The 22,888-nt window shown below is 47.7% G+C and overlaps 1 protein-coding gene across 1 annotated transcript; it reads right to left on the bottom strand.

Moving 5' to 3' along the window:
- Positions 1 to 12,214: 12,214 nt before the first annotated feature.
- LOC142004749 (olfactory receptor 10A4-like) lies at positions 12,215 to 13,183 on the bottom strand. The gene has a single exon (XM_074982425.1). It carries the CDS (start codon positions 13,181 to 13,183, stop codon positions 12,215 to 12,217), a length of 969 nt encoding a protein of 322 aa, XP_074838526.1.
- Positions 13,184 to 22,888: the final 9,705 nt, after the last annotated feature.

The following is a 22,888-nucleotide window of genomic DNA, read 5'->3' on the forward strand; positions in this document are numbered from 1 at the left end:
TGCCAATGGTCATTAACTCGACCCCCTTCCCCCCTGCTGCTCTAGGCCTGGCTCCCTCTAAAGCTCTGCTAATGCACCTCTGTCCTTACCCACAACTCCACAAGAATGTATGGAGAAGAAACTTGGGGAACAACAAAGAGGACTGTCAAAAAATCCAGATGTTGATCAATAACTGCCTCCGTAAAATCCTCCAGATCCATCTAAAACCAAGACCTGTGACAACTGACTCACCAACTTCCCGATGAAGAAGAAATCAGGAAGATAAGATGGTGATGGACTTGATGGACCCTCAGAAAACCAACCACCACCATCACAAGGCAAGATGGAACCCAAAAGGAAAAGAGGGAGCCCAAGGAAGACCTGGCGTAGAGGCCTCAAGGTGGGGATACACCTGGTCAGAACATGAAAAGATTGCCTAGTATAACGGATGCTGGCAAATGATCATCAGTGTCCTATGTGCCAAGATCTAGGAGTGAAAGAGGTTGCTGCTATTACTTCTTGTCCTACCCTCAGAGGCCAAGGAAAACAAATTTTCTCCCTCATCCTTGTAACACTCTGTTGGGTACTTCTAAACTGCTATCATGTCACCTCTCAGTCTTCTCTTTTCTGAACTAAACAAGCCCAGTTCTTTCACTCTTCTCTCATCGCTCAGGTTCTCTAGACCTTTCATATTCTTGTTGCTCTTCTCTGGATCTTCTCTGGTTTATCCACATCTCTTCTGAAATGGGACACCTAGAACCCTACTGCCCCATCTTACCCATTTCCTGGAGCACAGGACCCCTGAGCACCGTGCAGGGCACTCTGCCAGGCAACAATCATGGTGAGAGCAGGTCCATGGCTGATGCCCCCTTCCCTGCTTCTTGCAGCATTGGGGATGGGGACACATGGTGCCTGCTGAAGCAAAGAGGTCTGCATGGACCCAGAGAGCTGAATGATCCTCCCCCTGTTCCCACACTGCAGTGACCCCACTGCTGAGCTGGGCACTGGGATCCACCCACCTGAGACCATCCACAGAGCCCCCAAGTCCTGCCCCTGTAGCTCAGTGCCCTAGTGCCATGTGGGGGGCATTGCTACAGCACTGACTGAGGGGGAAGGTGCACCACACAGAGTGCCCCACCCCACTTTCCATTGCACAGCCCCCTGCTGGCATGAGGGGGTCAGGACTGGGTGAGAAATGAGAGTGGTTCCAGCTGAGCCAATCACCCCCCTCCTTGCAGCCCACAGACTCCTGGGTCCTGATACCTCTCCCTAAAGCACACACATTCCTGGCTCCCCTCTGGTCCCACACAGAGCTTTTTCTAATGCTCCTGGGAGCTTGTCCTGATCCTGGTCCTGCTACAAACTGACTAGAACCAAAGGGAACCATCCCACCAACTGCTCTGGGCTTTGGGTCTGGAGAGAAATGGGCCCTGTGGTCCAGGCAGTGGGGTCTGGAAGTGAGCGCTCCTGGGGTCTCTCCCGAGCTTTGGTAGGGGAGTGGGGTGTAATGGTTAGAGCAGGTGGGACCGGGAGTCAGAGCTCCTGAGTTCTTGCTTTGTCTCTGAGACAAGAGTGGGGCCCATACTCTGAGCATTGGGGACCTGGAGTCATGAGCCCTGGGTGGTGTTCTGGCCTCTGCTACTGAGCCTGTGGGTTGTGTTGTCTTGGACAACTCATTCCCCCTGCTAGAAAAAAATCAGTGGGAGGGCACTGGATTTTTTGATTCCTGGCCCTTTTTTTTTTGAAAGAGTGGGAGCTGTGTGGACACTCTCTATTGAAGGAGCAGATCGATTTCTTGATCTTCTTTTTTGTGTGTGGACACACTCTTTCAAAAGAAGTTTTTTTCATAAGAGATCTTCCAGAAGGACTTCTTTTGAAAGATTATTGTAGCGTAGAAGTAGCCCCAAGGAATATCAGGAAGATCTGCTAGTATAACTGTATGAAAAAATATATTTGTATATTCTTTTAATGAGAAATACTGCTGTTTGCTTGTCTGCGTAGATTACTGTTTATGTATGATAAATACCCAGTTTAAATCCTCTCTCACTAGCTTAGCATTTATAGGAATGTATGACTTCTTTCCCTGTATATATTTATTAGGAGATCTACCCAGTGTGTCTCCTTAACTGTAGTTCAGGCTGAACCTCTCTAATCCAGAACACTCTTGTCTGACAACATCCACAATATGATGTGGTTTTAGTTAGCTGGACGACCACTTATCATAGGTCTGTCAAGTTTCCAATGGTCCCATATATTTTGTTTAGGAGCTAGGGAAGGGGATTGTCCACACTTCTGTAATATGCAGCAAGTAAGACTAGGACAAAAAGAGCACTGGGTAAATGCCCTTGACAGTAGAAACCCTCCAGCCCAGAGAAAATCCCAACATGCTGCATTGGACTGCCAGCACAGTAAATGGAGAACCATAAAGGGATTTCTCTGCAGACAAGGTTCATGGACATTGATTTTGCTGATGATGTCGCCCTCCTTTCACACCAACATGACAACATGAAAGAAAACTTCAGAACATAAGGCAAAACTGCTTCAGTGACTGGATAGAGCATTAACAAAGGAAAGACTAAGACGATGATCACTCAGTCCAACAACACCTTCACACTGGGAAGGTATGACCTGGAAGATGTGGAACAGTTCACGTACTTGGGGACTATGATGGACGGAGTTGGAGGAACTGACAAGGATACCAAAGCCTGGATAGGGAAAGCCACAGCTGAATTCAAGACTCTCTATCCCATATGGATTTCACAAATAATATCTGGATCTTCAACACAAATACGAAGTGTGTGATCTGGTATGGATGCAAGACCTGGGCTACATCTACACTAGCCCCAAACTTCGAAATGGCCAGGCAAATGGCCATTTCAAAGTTTACTAATGAAGTGCTGAAATGCATATTCAGTGCTTCATTAGCATGCGGGCGGCCACTGCGCTTCGAAATTGACATGGCTCACCGCTGTGCGGCTCGTCCAGACGGGGCTCCTTTTCGAAAGGAACCCGCCTACTTCGATGTCCCCTTATTCCCATGAGCAGATAGGAATAAGGGGACTTCGAAGTAGGTGGGGTCCTTTCGAAAAGGAGCCCCGTCGGGACAAGCCGCATGGCGGTGAGCCAAGTCAATTTCGAAGCGCAGTGGCCGCCCGCATGCTAATGAAGTGCTGAATATGCATTTCAGCACTTCATTAGTAAACTTCGAAATGGCCATTTGTGTGGCCATTTCAAAGTTTGGGGCTACAGTAGACATGGCCCTGATGTACTAAAAAGTCTTCATATAGGAAACAACAGACATTCCTAAACAGATGCCTGGGGTACATCCTTCAAATTACGTGGCAAGACTATGTCACAAAAGATGAGCTTTGGAACAGGACAGGACAAGAACCAATTGACGTTCAAATCAAGAGAAGAAAGTGGGCACGGCTAGGCCACAGTCTCAGAAAACCATCATCCAGCACAGTCCTTCCAGCTCTCACATGGAACCCGCAAGGAAAACGCAAAAGAGGAAGACCTCAGACAACATGGAGTGGATCTCCTGAGATTGAAGGACAACCACTGGGATACTCCTGGAGTCAACTATAAATTTTGTCCTGAGACAGACTGAAGTGGAGGAGACTTGTAGATGGCCTATGCTCCGCTAGGAGTAGATGGGTTAAGTAGTAGTAGTAGTATTTTAAAGTATTTACATTTTGCTGAAGTTTACCAAATCTGTACAGAATGGGGTGAAAGATTCTTAAATGCTTTCTAATATTAACCTTTTCTGTGGCTTTGACATTTCAGACGTTAGAGATACAAAATCACAACACTACTTTCAATACAGATTCTCCTTTACCAAAAAGTTCTAATCTAGACAAAGGATCGTGACTATAAAAGTTGGACAAAAATATACGTTTAAATGCAAGAAACGTTTCTCCTCCCATTTGACCAAAATGTTTTGAACAGGGCAGAGTTATTCAAAAGAAAGTTTTCAAAAAAAAAAAAAAAAAAAAAGAGGGTCATCAGGAGAAATTCAATAAAATGTTTATGAATTCACTGTGTGCCCCCTCTTCCTACTAACTCTAATTTATGTTCTCTGATTTCTCAATTTGTGGGCAAAGATGTTCTTCTCTACTGTTTTTCTGAGGGCTCCCTTCACTTCTTTGTTCCTCAGAGTGTATATTACGGGGTTCATCATTGGGGTCACAGCTGTGTACATGAGGGACAACATTTGTTCACTCCCTGGGCTGGAGCCAGGACTGATCCCTAGGTAGGTGCTAAGGGCCGTTCCATAGAACAAAGTCACCACCGTGAGGTGGGAGGAGCATGTGGAGAAGGCTTTATGCCTTCCTTCTGCTGATGGCAGCTTGAGGATGGTGGAGAAAGGGCCTAAGATGAACACAACTGACACAGTAAACACCATAATCTCATTTTTGGAGGTGTCAGCACATGCCATCTTCAACACTGGTGGGATGCCGCAGAAGAAGTCGTGCATGTGGTTGGAACCACAGAAGGGCAGGCTGAAGATTCAGGTGGTCTGAGCAACTTCACCCGAGATGCTGGTGAACTAGGAAGCCCCCGCGAGCAGAGCACACACCCGGCCATTCATGACGGTTGTGTAGTGCAGGGGGTGACATATGGCCACGTAGCGGTCATAGGCCATGACTGCAAGGGGGCAACATTCTGTGAGTCCCATGATGGTGTTGATGTATATCTGTGCTGCGCAGCCAGCAAAGGAAATGGTCTTTTCCTCCACCAGGAGGTGAACCAGCAGCTGAGGGACCATACTAGCAGTGAAGCCGATTTCCAAGGCAGACAGATTCACCAAGAAAATACACAAGGGGGTGTGGAGGGAGGAGTTCAGCTTTATCAGGAGAATAATGAGCAGGTTCCCCATCAGGGTGACTAGGTAGATGACCAGAAGTGCCAGAAACAGAAAGATTTGGAGCTTGTTGAGGTGTGAAAACCCCACCAGGATGAACTCATTGTCGATGGTCTGGTTCCCTTCACGGTCATTCTCTGAATACTCCATCTGTAGGGGTGACATAAGAGAGACCCTGGAGGTGAATCTCAGGCATTACAAACATGTAGATGTGAATCAAGCCATTTATATGGGCTCCTTTTTATTGGGTTGCTTCTGACCAACGTCTGCTGCAGTTGAGTGCAGAGACACGTAGCTGGGCCCAATCACCATCTGTCATCTACTGTGGTAGTAGTTTGGATGTCATTCAAGCTATGCCTGCGCAGATCAGCTAGAAAGATGCCCACTTGGACCCCAGTGGAACCACAGCCAATTCACAGAGGATCAGAAGCAGATAAATTGATTCTAACAGAGCTACAACAGTTCACCCCAGAAACCAGGGCATTGGAGTTGCTAGTAGCAGGAATTCTAACCTTCCTGTTTGAAAACAGTTTCTTTCTCTCTCGGTGAATATTGAATAAGGGATCCTTCTTTATCTCTACATGAAAAGTCAAATATTCTTCTCTCTCTCTCTAGGCATACACATCTGATAGAGCTGGAAGAGGCTTTGGGAGGTCATTGCATCCAGTCCCCTTGCCTGTTGACAGGACCAAACACTATATTTTCATAGTAACAGAGAGGTAGCCAAGCTAGTCTATATACTATCAAAACAAAAACCAGTCCAGTAGCACTTTAAAGACTAACAAAATAATTTATTAGATGAGCTTTGATGGGATAGACCCATTTCTTCAGATCATAGCCATACCAGAACAGATTCAATATGTAAGGCACAGAGAACCAAAAACAGTAAGCAAGGAGGACAAATCAGAAACAAATGACCAAGTTGAGCAAATCAGAGAGTAGAAGGGTAGAAGGTGGGGAGGAGGGAAGGTCAAGAATTAGATTAAGCCAAGTATGCAAACACAAGAGATGCATTTCCTGGACACTACAGTACAAATCAAGGATGGCCTGATCAGTACCACACTGTAGCAGAAACCCACTGATCGTTATACTTACCTACACCCTTCTAGCTTCCATCCTGCACGCATAACTAGATCCATTATTTACAGTCAAGCCCTTAGGTACAATCACATTTGCTCTGATTCAACTGACAGAGACCAAAAACTACAAGATTTTTACCAAATATTCATAAACCTGAATTACCCACCAGGAGAAATAAAAAAACAAATCAACAGGGCCAAATGAGTACCCAGAGACCAGCTACTCCAAGACTGGCCCAAAAAAGCCAAGAACAGAACACCACTGGTCATCACCTACAGCCCCCAACTCAAACCACTTCAATGAATTGTTAAAGACCTACAACCTATCCTTAATCAGGATGCCACACTTCAGAAGGCCTTGGGTGACAGGCCTGTTCTCTCCTACAGACAACCTCCCAATCTTATGAGGATTCTCACCAACAGCCACAGTTTACACCTCAGGAACACCAGTCCTGGGACTTTTCTTTGCAAGAAAGCCCACTGCCAGCTTTGTCCACATATCTATTCTGGAGATACCATTACTGGACCTAATCAGGTTACCCACAGAGTCACGGGCACATTTTCATGTTCCTCAACTAACATCATATATGCCATCATGTTCCAACAGTGCCCAGATGCTTTGTACATCAGACAGACTTCAGACTGTCTTAGACAAAGAATTAATGGGCACAAAACAGACATAAAAACACTCCAGATCCACAAACCGGTTCGTCAACATTTTAATGGAGTGGGCCATTCTGTTAATAACTTAAAAATCTGAGTCTCACTGAAGAGAAATTTTCACAACAGTCTTGAAAGGGAGGCTGCTGAATTCTCTTTCATATTCAAATTTGACACATTAACACGTGGTTTTAACTGGGATGCGAATTTTCTTGGTCGTTATAGGGGCTCTTTTGCATACTTGGTTTAATCTAATTTTTGACTCCACTCCCACAATCTCTGATTTGCTCACCTTGATAATTTTTTTTTCTGATTTGTCAACCTTGATTAATGTTTTTTGGTTCTCTGTGCCTTAAATATTGAGTCTGTTCTGGTATGGCTATGGGCTGAAGAAGTGGGTCTGTCCCACGAAAGCTCGTCACCTAATAAATTCTTTTGTTAGTCTTTAAAGTGATACTTGACTGCTTTTTTGTTTTAATAGTTTATAGACTAGCACGGCTTTCTCTCTGTTACTACACCTGATGCTAGAGTGAGGTAGTCCTGGTCTTCAGTTCTCCCAGTTGCCTCATCTGAAATGAGACCAAAAGAGGGGGGAAAGAAGTGGGCTCAGGCCAGACGTGCATCTGGCCTGTGAAGAAAAAAGACTAGAACCATGAATAGGGTGAGATTTTATAGGCTATTATTTTTAGTTTGCAAAGCTGAGCTAGCGCATTTGTTTATTTTGCTCAGTTACCTACTTTGTTCTGTCTGCTGCCTTTTATGAACACATAAATCCAGTCTCTTTACTGACATATATATTTTAGGGATTATGTCTGTCTGTCAATGCTATATTTGTTTGAGAACTTAAACTGTAAGAGCTACGACCACAAAACTTGGCATTCAGCTTCATCTTACCCTAATTTAAACTAAGATCAGGGCTTGGCCCTGCCTAGAATCATCAGAGAATCAGAGAATCATAGAACACTAGGACTTCAAGGGACCTCGAGAGGCCATCGAGTCCAGCCACCTGCCCCAATGGCAGGACCAAGTACTGTCTAAGCCATGGGTGTCCAACCTTTTGGCTTGCCTGGGCCGCATTGAGTGAAGAGGAATTGTCTTGGGCCGCATATAAAATATATAATATAGTTAATGTATATAAATCACATACTAATGTTAAAAGTTTACGATCTTGTGGGGCCACATTACTAGCAGTCCAGGGCCGCATGCGGCCCACGGACCGCAGGTTGGACACGCCTGGTCTAAGCCATCCCTGACAGACATCTATCTAACCTGTTCTTAAAGAATCTCCAGCGACGGAGATTCCACAACCTCCCTTGGCAATTTATTCCACTGTTTGACCGCCCTGACAATTAGGAACTTTTTCCTAATGTCCAACCTAAACCTCCCTTACTGCAGTTTAAGTCCATTACCTCTTGTTCTATCCTCAGAGGTCAAGAAGAACAAGTTTTCTCCCTCCTCCATATGACACCCCTTCAGATACCTGAAAACTGCTATCATGTCCCCCCTCAATCTTCTCTTTTCCAAACTAAACAAGCCCAATTCTTTCAGCCTTTCTTCATAGGTCACATTCTCTAGACCTTTAATCATTGTTGTCACTCTTTTCTGGACCCTCTGTAATTTCTCCACATCTTTCTTGAACTGAGGTGCCCAGAACTGGACACAATACTCCAGATGAGGCCTAACCAGTGCAGAGTAGAGCGGAAGAATGACTTCTCGTGTCTTGTTCACAACACACCTGTTAATGCATCCCAGAATCATGTTTGCTTTTTTTGCAACAGCATCACACTGTTGACTCATATTTAGCTTGTGGTCCACTATAACCCCTACATCCCTTTCTGCTGTAGTTGTTCCTAGACAGTCTCTCTCCATTCCGTATGTGTGAAACTGATTGTTCCTTCCCAAGTGGAGCACCCAGAAGTGGAAAGTGGCTGAGATCCCAGGATTTCCCAGACCATGCGAAGGGAGGTGCACCAAGAAGAGGGATGACACATGTCAGACTCAGCACTGGGGCAGCAAGCTCAGGGACCAGCCTTTCTGCAGAGTGAGCTGTGGGGGCAGCCACAGCAGGAAAACAGAGGTCACAAGGTGATGGAGCAGTGCATGACCCCACTGTGCCCTGCAGGGTCACCCTGCTGCTCCACCGCAATTCCCCCTCGTTGCTGGGGCCAGGAAATGAGCCCTGCCCCACAAGCTCTGCCTCAACCCCACACAAGAACCCCAGCATGCCCAGGTCTGGCTGCAACACAGCTCCCCTTCATCCTCTCCATGATCTCCCTGCAGCTGGTGGCCAAAGCTGTTCCCATTCAGAACTGGGGTGTGGTGGGGACCAGCAATTCAGGCTGTGCCACCCCCACTTCCTGCAGCCTGGGCAGGGACTGGGAACAGGGCTGGGACTTGGACTGGGATTGGGGCTGCCCCCCACAAGAGTTTAGGGGTTCCCAGAGGAGGGGGTTCCATAAGTGAAGGGGGCTCGGGGATCCATCACCAGCCCTGTCAGTACCAACCCAGGAGTTGGGTCCAGCTGGAACGGCATCTCTTCCCACACCAATTAGTTCATGCTGTGGTGGGGTCAGTCAGCCCAGCCCCAGGCCCAACATCCTGAAGCTGGGGCAGGAGCCAGTCCCCACAGCACCCTCCCCCCCAGCTCCTCCCCCCAGGTCACCCTGGGGCTGGCTCAGCATTGTCGTCTGTCCCCCATCTGCACCCAGGAGCCTCCCCATAAACTATAAAAAGGTGCATCATAATAAGAATCTCAAGCACATGACTTACAAGGACCTCAGGAGGTCATCTAGTCCAGCTTCCCACCTGATGCAGGATCAATCCCAACTTAATCATCTCAGAGCACTTTGTCAAGCTGGGACTTCAAATCCTCTAGGGATGGAGCCTCCTCCATCTCTCTAGGTAACACATTCCAGTGCTTCACCAGCCTCCTGGGGAAAGAGATTTTTCCTAATATACAACTACACCTCCACCACTATGGCTGTGTCTACACATGCATTCCTCTGTTGAAAGAGGTGTGCAAATGAGGTAAAATGCAAATGCAAATGAGGTACAAATTTGCATATCTGACATCTCATTTGCATGTTCCTATTCAGAAATGGCGTCTTTCGAAAGAAGAAAACCAGTGTAGACACTGCTCTTTCGAAAGTAAACCCCATCTTTAAAAGAATCCTTCTTCCCATAAAAAAGGAAGGAAGGATTTTTTGAAGATGGGGGTTTAGTTTTGTCTACACTGGTTTTCTTCATTCGAAAGAAGCTATTTCGAAAAAAGAAAATGCAAGTGAGGTGTCAGATATGCAAATTTGTACCTTATTTGTATTTTCAATTCACCTCATTTGCATACCTCTTTCAAAAGAGGAATGCAAGTGTAGACACAGCCTATAAGTGGAGACCATTGCTCCTTGTTCTGTCATCCTTCATAGCCTCTCTGAATCCTCTTTAGAGCCTCCCCCTTTCAGGAATTTGAAGGCTGCTATCAAATCACCTCTCACTCTTCTCTTCTGCAAACTAAATAACCCCAAGTTCTTCAGCCTGTCCTCATAGGTCACGTGCTCCACTCCCCTCCTCATTTTGGTTGCCTTCTGCTGGACACAATCCAATGCATCCACATCCTTCCTATATTGCTGGCCCAGAAGTGGGCTCAGTACTCTGGATGGGGCCAAACTAATGCTCAATAAAGGGGAATAATAACTTCTCTAGGGCTGCTAACAGTGCTTCTCCTACTGCACCCCAATATGCCCTTAGCCTTCTTGGCTACAAGGGCACACTGTTGACTCATATCCAGCCTCACATCCACTGTAATCCCCAGGTCCTTTTCTGCCGCACTGCTACTTAGCCAGTTGGCATCCCATCTGTAGCAATGCTTGGGATTCTTCTGTACCGGTTTCAGGACTCTGCACTTGTCCTTATTGAACCTCATCAGATTTCTTTTACTGGCAGCCTCTGGGCCCTGGTGGCACAGATGTGTTCATGCCCTCACCAGCGAAATATCACAATCACCGCCACCCATGGACCATGGTGCCACTGTTCAGTGCTCCTGCTCTATGCAGCTACCGTCTTGCATACGAGTGATCCCTCCTCATGTCCCCACCCCTCCCAGGAGCCACAGTCCCCGGGGCAGGCAGGTGCTGTGCTCCCTCAGGGCCAGGCTGAAGCAAGGCTGCAGAGTGTACAACCTGTGGGGAGCCAGGCAAGTGTGTTCAGCTCCTGAAGCTTTGATATCTGTTGTGAACGTGCTGACGATGGGACCGCTGTGGCCTTTGGGGTGTGCCCCCTACAACCCCACCACAGCGAGAGAGATACAGAGGAGAAAGAAGCCCAGAGGGATGGAACATTGCAGGAGCTCCCACAAGCCAAGGCCACCTCAGAGAAGAAGCCCAGGGCTGGAGGGCAATTCCAGGCTGCTGGGTAGAACAGTCGGGGGCCCCAGGTGTGCATGCCCCATGGACGTGACTTTGGAGAGGGGCTGCACCAGTACTGGCTGGTGCCTATCTAGTGGCCAGCTGCATTGCTGGGTGCAGTTTCCTGGCACCACCAGGGCCTCCTTGGAGTTGCCAGTGGTCACATCCCAAAAACCCATCGACCCTTGTCTTGCCCCCTCCCACCTCTTCCACAAGACTATACCCCAGGCCCACCACTTCTCTGAGGCCCCACCTCTAGCTTACTCCATTCTCCCTGCCCTCCATAACCATAATGGGGCGGGGAGTTTGGGTGTGGGAGGAGGTGTAGGCTGCAGGCTGTGGGAGGGCGTTTGGTGTGGGAGGGAGCTCTGGGCTGCACAGGGGCAGAGGATTGGGAGGTAGGAGGAGGTGGAGGATCTGGGAGGGATTTTGGGTGTGTGGAGAGAGTACAGCATCCAACTCTGGCAGGCAGTTTATGTAGGAGTTGACTTTCAGATTGAAAAAAAGAACACAGGAAACACTCGAGATACATGTAATCAAGCTGCACGTGTCTTAGAGACATACCAATCCAATCTCATAGAGCTGGAACAGACCTTGCGAAGTCACCAAGTCCAGTCCCCTACACTCACAGCAGCACTTACCACCTTTCCTGAGGGATGTTTTTTAATCTATTTGTCCCAGATCCATAAACACACCCTTCCAGGGCTGAGCTCACAGCTCTGGGTTTAGCAAGCCAATGCTAAAACCACTGAGCTATCCCCCTTGGATTTATGTGAGTGCCACCTCTGACAGGAGTGGGAAGCTTGCAGGGCTGGTTCTCCCAGCTTGGAAGACCAGAGGGCACACAGATTCTTGCAACATGGTTTCTCAGAAACCTCTGGGCAAGCAGCTGTGTGCCCCGCAGCTGGGAAAAGCTGGGGGCTGAGTGGTTGCCTCCTCTACTTCCCCCAGCTACCTGCTCCCCAACCCCCACCAATTTACATGAAATTCAATTGATGTGGAAGTAGGCCAGAACGCAAGCACTGCATAAATCGAGGGATTACTGTATAGAAATTTAAAACTTAGGGCTAATTTGGCAACAAGAGTCTCTCTTTCCATTTTCACGACAGGACAAAGTCTTTCAAATGAACAAATAAATCAAGAGTTGTGAGAAATTCAACAAAATATTTAAGAATTTCCCTTCACCTGCCCAACACCATCACCCATTTTTGACTAACTCGACTTTTCATTCTCTAATTTCTCCAATGGTGAGGAAAACTGCACTTCTGTAGAGTTTTTCTGAAGGCTCCCTTCACCTCTTTGTTCCTCAGAGTATAAATTATGGGATTCAATGCTGGTGAGATGATTGTGTTCAATAGGGAAATCATTTGGTCACTTTCTGGGCTGGAGCTCGACTTGGGCCCGAGGTAGGTGATGAGGGCCGTTCCATAGAACAAAGTCACCACCATGAGGTGGGAGGAGCAGGTGGAGAAGGCTTTATGCCTTCCATCTATGGATGCCAGCTTGAGGATGGTGGAGATAATGAGGATGTAGGACAGGAGTATCAACAAGAATGGACCCAGGATGAAGACAACTGACACAGTCAAGAGCATCAACTCATTTTTGGAGGTATCGGCACAGGCCTTCTGCATCACTGGTGAGACGTCACAGAAGAAGTGCTGGATACGGTTTGAGCCACAGAAAGGCAGGCTGAAGATCCAAGTGACCTCAGTAACTTCCACAGAGATGCCAATGGCCCATGAAGCCCCCGCAAGCAGAGCACACACTCGGCCGCTCATGATGGTTGTGTAGTGCAGGGGGTGACATATGGCCACATAGCGGTCATAGGCCATGGCCGCTAGTAGGCAGCATTCTGTGAGGCCCATGATGGTGAAGATGTACATCTGGGCTGCACAGCCTGCAATGGAGATGGAATTTTCCTCTCCCAGGAGGTGAACCAGCAGGTGAGGGATCACACTGCTGGTGAAGCAGATTTCTAGGAAAGACAGGTTCATCAGGAAGAAATACATGGGGGTGTGGAGTGAAGGATTCAACTTTATCAGCAGGATAACCAGGAGGTTCCCCATCAGGGTGACCAGGTAGATGACCAGAAGGACCAGAAAGAGCAGGATTTGCAGTTTGCTGAGGTATGAAAATCCCACCAGGATCAGTGCATCGGAGATGGTTTGGTTCCCTGCAGGGTCGTTCTCGGAAGAGATCATCTGTAGGGGTGACAAAAAGACTGGGTCTGAGGCATATCAGCTGTGACTGTGAATTAAAACATTTGTCGTGGTTTCCTTTCTGTTGGGACCCTTCTGATTAAACCCATTTATGCAATTTCATATATGACTACCAGCTGACTGACCTGGCCTTGCTTGGCTTATTAAGCAGAGTCATGGAGTTTTTGTTTGGATGCTCCAGGGGTTGATTGTCTTTTTCTCTCTCCCTGAAATTGAGTTCCTCTGGGCTCCTCACTTTTGTTTGGTCAAGATGTTGATTTTCTTCTGTCTGTATGAAGGCAACTTTCTCTGTGCTCTCCCTTTTTCATTGGATGGAAGAGATGCTTGTCTCTCCCTCTGTGTATCCAGTCGATATTGTATCTTTGTTGTGTTTCCAACAACTGTTATAGTTCCATTTTTTGTGAATTTGTTGGTGCTGGATCCAACAGTGATCTTTTATTTTAGGCGTTTTGTAAAAAAAATGTCAGTGAAATTTTCACTGTGTAAGTTGTGTCATATCCAGTGGGAAAATATATTTAATCCTCTATGTGTTGGTTGTAACATTGTTCTGAAAGACGTGTTGAGAAGGAATGGTATTATAGGGTTAGCCTATTGTTGTGGATAATCTTGGTGAAGCCCAGGGTGAAGCTAATGGCAGTGTGTTCGAGGTACTTTTGTATGGCCACCCCGAGCCCCTGGAGGGCTCCTTATGGACTGTGTAAGATATGTGAGTGTGGGGTGGAGTCATGGGTCTGAAGGCCAGGGGTGAGTGAGTTTTGGGGTGTGGAAGGGCTGAGGGGATGAGGAAGGTAGTAGAGGAGGGACCTGCAGTGAGGGCAAGAGGTACTGATCAGGCCACCCTTGATTAGTACTGTAGTGTCCAGGAAATGTATCTCTTACATGTTGTAATCGAGGCATAAGTTGTTGGTGGGGTGTAGATTGATAAAGTCTCTGTGGAATTCCTTTAGAGCCTCTGTACCATGGGTCCAAATCATAAAGATGTCATCAATGTATCTGAAGTAGAGGAGTGGTCATAGGGGACGAGAGCTGAGGAATCGTTGTTCCAGGTCAGCCATAAATATATTAGCATATTGTGGGCCATGCGGGTGCCCATAGCAGTTCCACTAATCTGGAGGTATAAATTGTCCCCAAAACGGCAATGATTGTGTGTGAGAACAAAATTACAGAGGTCAGACACCAGACTGGCTGTGGTGGCATCAGGGATGGTATTCCTGATTTCTTGTAATCTGTCTTTATGTGGAATATTAGTGTACAGAGCCTCTACATCCATCGTGGCAAGGATGGCGTTATAAGGAACTCTTCCGATGTTTAATTTCCTCAGGAAGTCAGTGGTATCTCGGATATAGCTGGGAGCATTGATGGCATAGGGTTTGAGGAGGGAGTCCACATAACTGGATAGTCCGGTGGTAAGGGTGCCAATACCTGAAATGATAGGGCATCCAGGGTTTCCAGGGTCCTGATCAGTACCACACTGTACCGAAAACCTACTGATCACTACACTTATCTATACCCTTCTAGTTTCCATCCTGCACATGTGACTAGATCCATTGTTTACAGTCAAGCTGTTAGGTACAATTGCATTTGCTCTGATCCAACTGACAGAGACCAAAAACTACAAGAACTTTACCAAATATTCATAAACCTGAATTACCCACCAGGAGAAGTAAAAAAACAAATCGAAGGGGCCAGACAAATACCCAGAGACCAGCTACTCCAAGATCAGTCCAAAAAAGCCAAGAACAGAACACCACTGGTCATCACCTACAGCCCCCAACTCAGACCACTGCAATCAATTCTTAAAGATCTACAACCTATCCCTAATCAGGATGCTACACTCCAGAAGGCCCTGGGTGACATCCCTCTTCTCTCCTACAGACAACCTCCCAACCTCATGAGGATCCTCACTAACAGCCACAATCTATACCCCAGGAATACCAGTCCTGGGACCTTTCCCTGCAACAAAGCCCGCTGCCAACTTTGTCCACAGATCTTCTCTGGAAATACCATCACTGGACCTAACCAGGTTACTCATAGAATCACGGGCACTTTCTCGTGGTCCTCTACTAACATCATATATGCCATCATGTGCCAACAATGCCCAGGTGCTTTGTATATTGGACAGACTTCTAACTCCCTTAGACAAAGGGTCAATGGGCACAAAACACACATCAAAACACTCCAGATCCACAAACCGGTTAGTCAACATTTTAATGGAATGGGCCATTCTGTCAATGACCTAAAGGTACGTGTGTTACAGAAAAGGAATTATTGCTCCCTTTTGGAAAGAGAAACATCTGAGCTGGCTTTTATATTCAAATTTGGCATATTAACACATGGTTTAAATCGTGATGGGAACTTTCTGAGTCACTATAGGGGCTTGTCTGCATACTTGGCTCAATCTAATTCTTGACCTTCCCCGCCACCGCTCCACTCTCTGATTTGCTCACCTTGATTATCTTTTTCTGATTTGTCCTCCTTGCTTACTGTTTTTGGTTCTCTGTGCCTTAAATATTGAGTCAGTTGTGGTCTGGCTATGGTCTGAAGAAGTGGGTCTGTCCCACAAAAGCTCACCTAATAAACCATTTTGCTTGTCTTTAAAGTGCTACTTGACTGCTTTTGGTTTTGATAGTGTATAGACTAGCACGGCTTCCTCTTTGTTACTATGCAGCAAGGGAAGTTTAGGTTGGATATTAGTAAAAACTTCCTGACTGTCAGGGTGGTTAAACACTGCAATAAAATGCCTTGGGAGGTTGTGGAATCTCTATCACTGGAGATATTCAAGAGCAGGTTGAATAGATACCTATCAAGGATGGTCTAATCAGTGCTTGGCCCTGCTGTGAGGGCAGGAGACTGGACTCGATGACTTCCCTTCCAGTTCTAGTGTTCTATGATTCTATGAGTCTATAATTTATACTAATTGTGTGTCTTTGTCCTATGACCTTAACAGAAGGAAATTTGCAAGAAGAAAGATCCTATGGTGTAGGAGACATTTCCACAGATGTTTAAATTCTGGCTTGTTTGTTGAGAAGGAAATTCAGAATCATGGGAAGGACCATGAAGTGACAGAGTTGAGTTAAAAATGAAAAAGTTCAAACAGCCAACACCCAAATTTCTGTTCAATAGAGTCAGATGAACTGAAAAGTGCAACAGAAGATGGCCGGCAACATTAATGTTTACTCATGGAAAACATATGTCCATGTTTACTCATGGAAAACATCAGTATAGATTACCTTTTTTCCAGAGTGGATTTTGATTTGTCTTTTTTTCTTGGCTGGCATTTGGACAGGCTGTAAGTAAGTGCAATTATTTCATTATTTTGGCTTATTTCATGTGCAGAAGAGAAGAGAGAGGAGTGATTTAATTTCAGCCTTCAACTTCCTTAAGTGGGGCTCTAAAGAGGATGGAGAGAGGCTGTTTTCAGCTGTGATGGATGACAGAATGAGGAGCAGTGGTCTCAGGTTACAATGGGGAACAGTTCTGTTGGGGGAGGTCTAGGTTGCATATTAGCAAAAACTGTTTCACCAGGAGAGTGGTAAAGCTGTGGAATTCCTTTCCTAGAGAGGTGGTGGAATCTCCAGCCCTAGAAGTTTTTAAGTCCCAGCTTGACGAAGTCCTGACTGGGATGATTTAGTTGGGGTTGATCCTGCTTTGGGCAGGGACTGGACTTGATCACCTCCTGAGATCCCTTCCAGTCCTATGATTCTATGATTCAATGATTTACTCACCACTGAGAATAGGGTCCGGGGAGATTCTTGTCATTGAAAGCCCAGTGATAACTTCAGCGTTCTTTAAGTCATCCAGACAATCCCTTTAGAAATAGGAGACCCTAAAATCAATTAAGGAGGCATGCATTACATAACAAGAGGTGCAGATAAATTCATCTAAGACAGACCATCTTAGCTTCAGCTGCAGAGCACATGTCATGGTCATATCTGAGAGTAGATGTTCTCATGAGAAAAGACCAGACAGAGCCCACCCGTCCAACTATGCTCAGATACATAGACAGAACACAGCATACAAAATGACATTTCCACTCTGATTCAGTGGATGAGGAGGAGGAGGAAGAGGAGGAGGAGGAAGGCTGAGGAAGACAGGGTAGTGAAGACAAGAGACGGGAGAAGAAAAACACCAACAACACAACAAAAATTCTCAGGAGTGGAGAGGAGGAGGTGTGGTGCTCATCTGTCACTCCACTGGGTGCTGTGGAATGAGGTGGCCAGACCTTCACCTAGTGCCAAAGACCACCCCAGCCCTGAAATCTAGTGGTTGGCCTCACCCAAGATTGTTAAATTAAATTCTGAATGACAGATTCAGAGACCAACACAACAACTGAAATACTAATAGAATGACTTCTGCTGGGTGGATTGGGATAGATAGATAGATAGATAGATAGATAGATAGATAGATGCATAGATACATAGATAGATAGTCAAGGTTCTCCACATCTGTATGGAACATTCAAATGAAGAAACCAGTGACATGATTTTGCTCCTGTTGCAAAGAGGGGAACTTCAACAATGGACTTCAGTGGGAGAACAGCTAGGGGCTGAAGTTTTTCATTTCTTCCCTACCATGTTCAGGAAGTGCAGTTCCATCTCCTAGCTGCAGACTCTGTACCCGAGGAAGGAAACAGACATGTTTTTATTTCATTCGCTGGCATCTGGGACTAAGTCCCTAAAGGAAATTTCTTCTCATATTCCCCGAAGGAAGAACAATGCTGTTTCAGACTGCAACAAACAATAGTAATTAAAATAACCATTTGCATTAGAAGTTGTAACATCATCTCCATCCTCATCAACTGTATTTTCTATTTTAAAATCATTCTGGGATTCACTGTCAGTGGTCAGTGGCATGACTTTCTTTGTCTAGAAGGAGGAATGATTTGTGCAAGGAAACACAACAAAGCCAGGGGCAGGGCCAACCCCAGGGCTCATGACTCCAGTTCCCGGATGCTCAGCTCATTGAGCCCCACTCTTGTCTCAGAGCCCTGATGAGAACCCAGGAGCTCTGACTCCCACTGCCACCTGCTATAATCATTACACCCCACTCCTCTGCCAGAGGTGGGAACAGACCTTCGGAGGCCTCACTCCCAGACCCCACTGCCCTGACCACAGCGCCCATTTCCCTCCTGGAGGACCAGACCCAAAGCCCAGAGCAATTGGTGGGATGGTTCCTTTTGGCTCCAGTCAGTTTGTACAGGACCAGGATCAGGATGAGTTCCCAGGGGCATTTGAAGAAACTCTGTGGGAGCAGAGGGGACCCAGGGGGCCATGTGCTGCAGGGAGGGCGGTGATGGCCTGAGCTGGGAGAGCTCTCATTTCTCAGCCAGTGCTGACCCCATCACTCCGGGGGGGCTGTGCTACGGGCAGTGGGGTGGGGCGCTCCATGTGGGGCACCTTCCCCCTCAGTCAGTGCTGTGGCAATGCCCCTGCGTGGCACTAGGGTGCTGAGTTACAGGGACTGGCCTGAGAGGCTCTGTGGGTGGTCTCAGGTGGATGGATCCCAGTGCCCAGCTGAGCAGTGGGGTTGCTGAAGTGTGGGAACAGGGGCGGCTCATTCAGGGACATTCTCCTCAGTGGGTCAGTGCTAACCCCAGGGCTCCAGCCCAGCCCCACAGGGCAACATGCTGCCCTGAGCTGGGTGGGGTCTCCCTTGGGGTCCACGCGCTCTCTGGGTCCAGGCTGACCCCTGCACCTCAGCAGGGCACCACAAGCCCCCTGTGCTGCATGGAGCAGGGTGGTCGGCTCAGCTGTGGACCTGCTTCCATCAGAATCACTGCTTCACCCAGGGCCCAGCGCAGATCTGCGCAGGGCGGCTCAGCTGGGGCCGCTGTCCCCTTGCGCTGGTGCTGACCCAAGACCCATCATGGGTTAAGGGGGCGCTGCTTGTGGGGGCAGGTCTATGGGGTGGATGAGCTTTAAATGGTAATGAACAAGATTGTGGGGCTCTTCACAAGGGAAGGGGGCAGCAGGGGCACATGGGTGCACATTGTGATTCCTCCAGCAGGGACAATAGGCCAGTACACTGAGTGCATGAGCAACTGACTTTCCCGCATTACAGAGGTGGGAAAAGTGCCCAAGACTTCAGGGGGACATGTCATTAAGTAAAAGTCAGTGAGGGCTTCTGGAAGCCTACTTGAGTAGACATACAACAGCATCATATCTTGATTGTACTGAAGCATCCAGACATACCCACCGGTTTCCCAGGGTGGCCACTATGTACTGCTGGATACTTGAGTACAACTAAGCAGTGACACTTTTGTATTTAGCCTTAAATGTAGTTTATCACCCTCTTTGGGATGCATTCTCAAGCATCTCAACTCCACAAAGACCTGGGCCCAGCACACTGGGGGGCTTCTACTGGCCTCACACCATCCACAGGCACCTCTTAATGGTTTCACACCCTCTTGAACTCTCTCTTCAAAGTTCTTTTCAACTTTCCCTTATGGTACCTGTTGTCTATCCGGCTCCAAAAAGACATGAAACCATTAAGAGGTGTCCCTAGATGGTGTGAGATCTGAGTAAACAGTGTACCCTTGTAGCCAAGAAGGCTAACAGCATACTAGGGTGCACTAGGAGGAGCATTTCAAGCAGATCTAGAGAAGTAGTTACTCCTCTTTATTCGGCACTGGTGAGGCCACATCTGGAATATTGTGTCCAGTTTTGGGCCCCCCAGTATGAATAGGATGTGGATTTGCAGGAGCAGGTTCAGCGAAGGGCAACAAAAATGATTAAGGGTCTGGAGCACAAGACCTATGAGGAGAGGCTGAGGGATTTGGGCTTGTTTAGTTTACAGAAGAGAAGACTTCGAGGTGATTTAATAGCAGCCTTCAAGTTCCTGAAGGGGAGCTCTAAAAAGGAGGGTGAGAAACTGTTCTTAGTGGTGTCAGATGGCAGAACAAGGAGTAATGGTCTGAAGTTGAAGAGGGAAATGTGTAGGTTAGATACTAGGAAAAACTACTTCACCAGGAGGGTGGTGAAGCACTGGAATGTGTTGCCTAGAGAGGTGGTGGAATCTCCATCCCTTGAGGTTTTTAAGTCCTAGCTTGACAAGGTCCTAGCTGGGATGACTTAGTGGGGGTTGATCCTGCTTGAAGCAGGGGCTGGACTAGATGACCTCCTGAGGTCCCTTCCAGCCCTGTGATTCTGTGACCTGTGTGTGCCCTGCACAGCTGGAGGCCTGTACTACCTCAGTCTCCTGGCATCTGCTCTGACTCCTGGATGTGGCCACCCAATCCCCAGGCCCTGGAACTCTGCTCCCCGTCTCACCTCGCTGCCCAATTCCCAGCCCTTCTGGCCCCCTGCTCCACCTCCTGGACCCACAGACCAATTCCCCAGCCCCTCTGCCCCCTCCCTGTTCCATCTCCAGTCCTGTGACTCAATATCCAGGCACTCCACCTCCCTACCCATGGCTCAGTCCCCTCAGCCCTGGCTGCATGTCCACCATGACCCCCACCCACAGCCAGGGCTGGAGCTGGTGCTGGCCCCCATGGCACCCCCTCCACCCAGGAGCTCAGGCCATGGCAGGGCTAAGCCCATCTCTGGACAGGGGCACAGGTTCTGGGGAAGCCAAGGCTAGGCACAGTCCCAGGGCCAGACCCAGCTCAGGGATGGTCTCGGCTCCAGCTATGGGGAACGTGGAGCAGAGCCAGAGCTGGGCTCCAGCCTGAGCAATGGGGAGGGTGACATGGGGGGAGGCAAATCCAGCTCAGACGAGGTGGACATGTGGGAGAAGAGGGGGTGCCATAGGGGGCAAGCCCAGCCCCATCCAGGGGATGGGGGTGGAGTCACACACCACAAAGCTGAGGCTGGGGCTACCCCCCTCCCATATCACCCTGTGCTTGGCCTCACTTCAACCCCAGCAGTCCGTCCCCATGTTTGGGGAACAATCCCCAGCTCATCCCAGGGCCAGGCCCAGCACTGCGGCCTAGTTACATCTCTCCCAGAGCCAGTAACCCCCAAACGAGGATCCTCCTGTCACCCTAAAGATGTGGCCAACCCCACAGGAGCTGCGCCCAGCCCCCCACCCCCCAGTTGAGAGGCTGGGGTCAGAGTCAGCCCCATGGCACATCTTTCCCTCCAGCTCATTGCAGAGCTGGGCCCAGGACCACGGCCCAGAACCAGCTCCAAAGACCACACTGCCCTGGAGCTGGAACTGGGGCCAGCCCTGGCCCAAAACTGGCCCTGAGGTCAACCCCTCATCTCACCCCAGGGCCGGGTCCCACACCGTGATCTGTGCCCTCTCCCCACCAAGGAGATGAGCCTTCTCTGGACTGTAGAAAGGCACCTCCCACCCAGGAGCTAAGGCTGCAGAAACCAGTATGACCCAGCCCTCCTCCCCAGAGACCCTCATGTGGGATAGTCAATTTCCTCCGTGGTGGCTCTTCAAAGAGCCACGGTGGTGAGAAATGATGAAATTTCATGTCGCATTTGGATGGTTCTCACAGCTCACCAGAATGTCTCAGCACACCAGTTGAAAACCGTGGTTATAGATAATAATACATGCAACAGAGATGTGGGGGCGGGGAGAATTCGAGTGACTTCAAAAGGAACACAGACTATCATGCTTGTTGTGTCATTGGAATTTCCCTTCCATGTAACATGTAGCCATAACTCCCCTTCATGCTCTGGGAAGTCAACGGCTTTCCACACTCAACAGGTTGTTGGCCGTTGACTCAGTCTAGAGGCTTGGATTTGACATCTCCATCATTTCCATGCTGGGGATCTGTGCAGAATCATCAGACCATGACCCTGAAGAGTGATTTTTCTGTGTGGGTGTCACCATGTAAAAGCAGAGAAATGATTCTCTAATGATGAAGACTCTAAACATGTTATAGATAACCTGCTTGGCACCCCAAACCTGCACTGAAATTGAGTACTAGCAAACCAAAAAAGTGATAAAGTAGTGCTTTAAAGACTAACAAAATAATTTATTAGATGAGCTTTCATGGGACAGACCCACTTCTTCAGACCAGAGCCATACCAGAACAGACTCAATATTTAAGCTATAGAGAACCAAAAACAGTAATCAAGGTTGACAAATCAGAAAAAAATATAATCAAGGTGAGCAAATCAGAGAGCAGAGGGGTGGGGGGCAGGGGACTCAAGAATTAGATTAAGTCAAGTATGCAAAAGAGCCCCTATAGTGTCCCAGAAAATTTGCATCCCGGTTCAAACCACGTGTTAATGTGTCAAATTTGAATATGAAAGAGAGTTCAGAAGCCTCTCTTTCCAAAGCAGTGTGAAAATTCTACTTCAATAAGACGCAAACTCTTAAATCATTAACAGAATGGCCCACTCCATTAAAATGTAGACTAAATGGTTTGTGAACCAGAAATGTTTTGATGTCTGCTTTGTTCCTATTAACTCTTTGTCTGAGAGAGTTTGAAGTCTGTCCAATGTACAAAGCATCTTGGCATTGTTGGTACATTTATGATGTTAGTTGAGGAACATGAAAATGTGCCTGTGATTCTGTGACTAACCTGGTTAGGTCCAGTAATGGTATCTCCAGAATAGATATGTGGACAAAGCTGGCAGCGGGCTTTGTTGCAAGGAAAGGTTCCAGGACTGGTGTTCCTGAGGTATAGACTGTGGTTGTTGGTGAGGATCCTCATAAGGTTGGGAGGTTGTCTGTAGGAGAGAACAGGCCTGTCACCCAGGGCCTTCTGGAGTGTGGTATCCTGATTAA

The sequence above is a fragment of the Carettochelys insculpta genome, chromosome 32, assembly GCF_033958435.1.
Source record: "Carettochelys insculpta isolate YL-2023 chromosome 32, ASM3395843v1, whole genome shotgun sequence".
NCBI classification, from domain to species: domain Eukaryota; kingdom Metazoa; phylum Chordata; order Testudines; family Carettochelyidae; genus Carettochelys; species Carettochelys insculpta.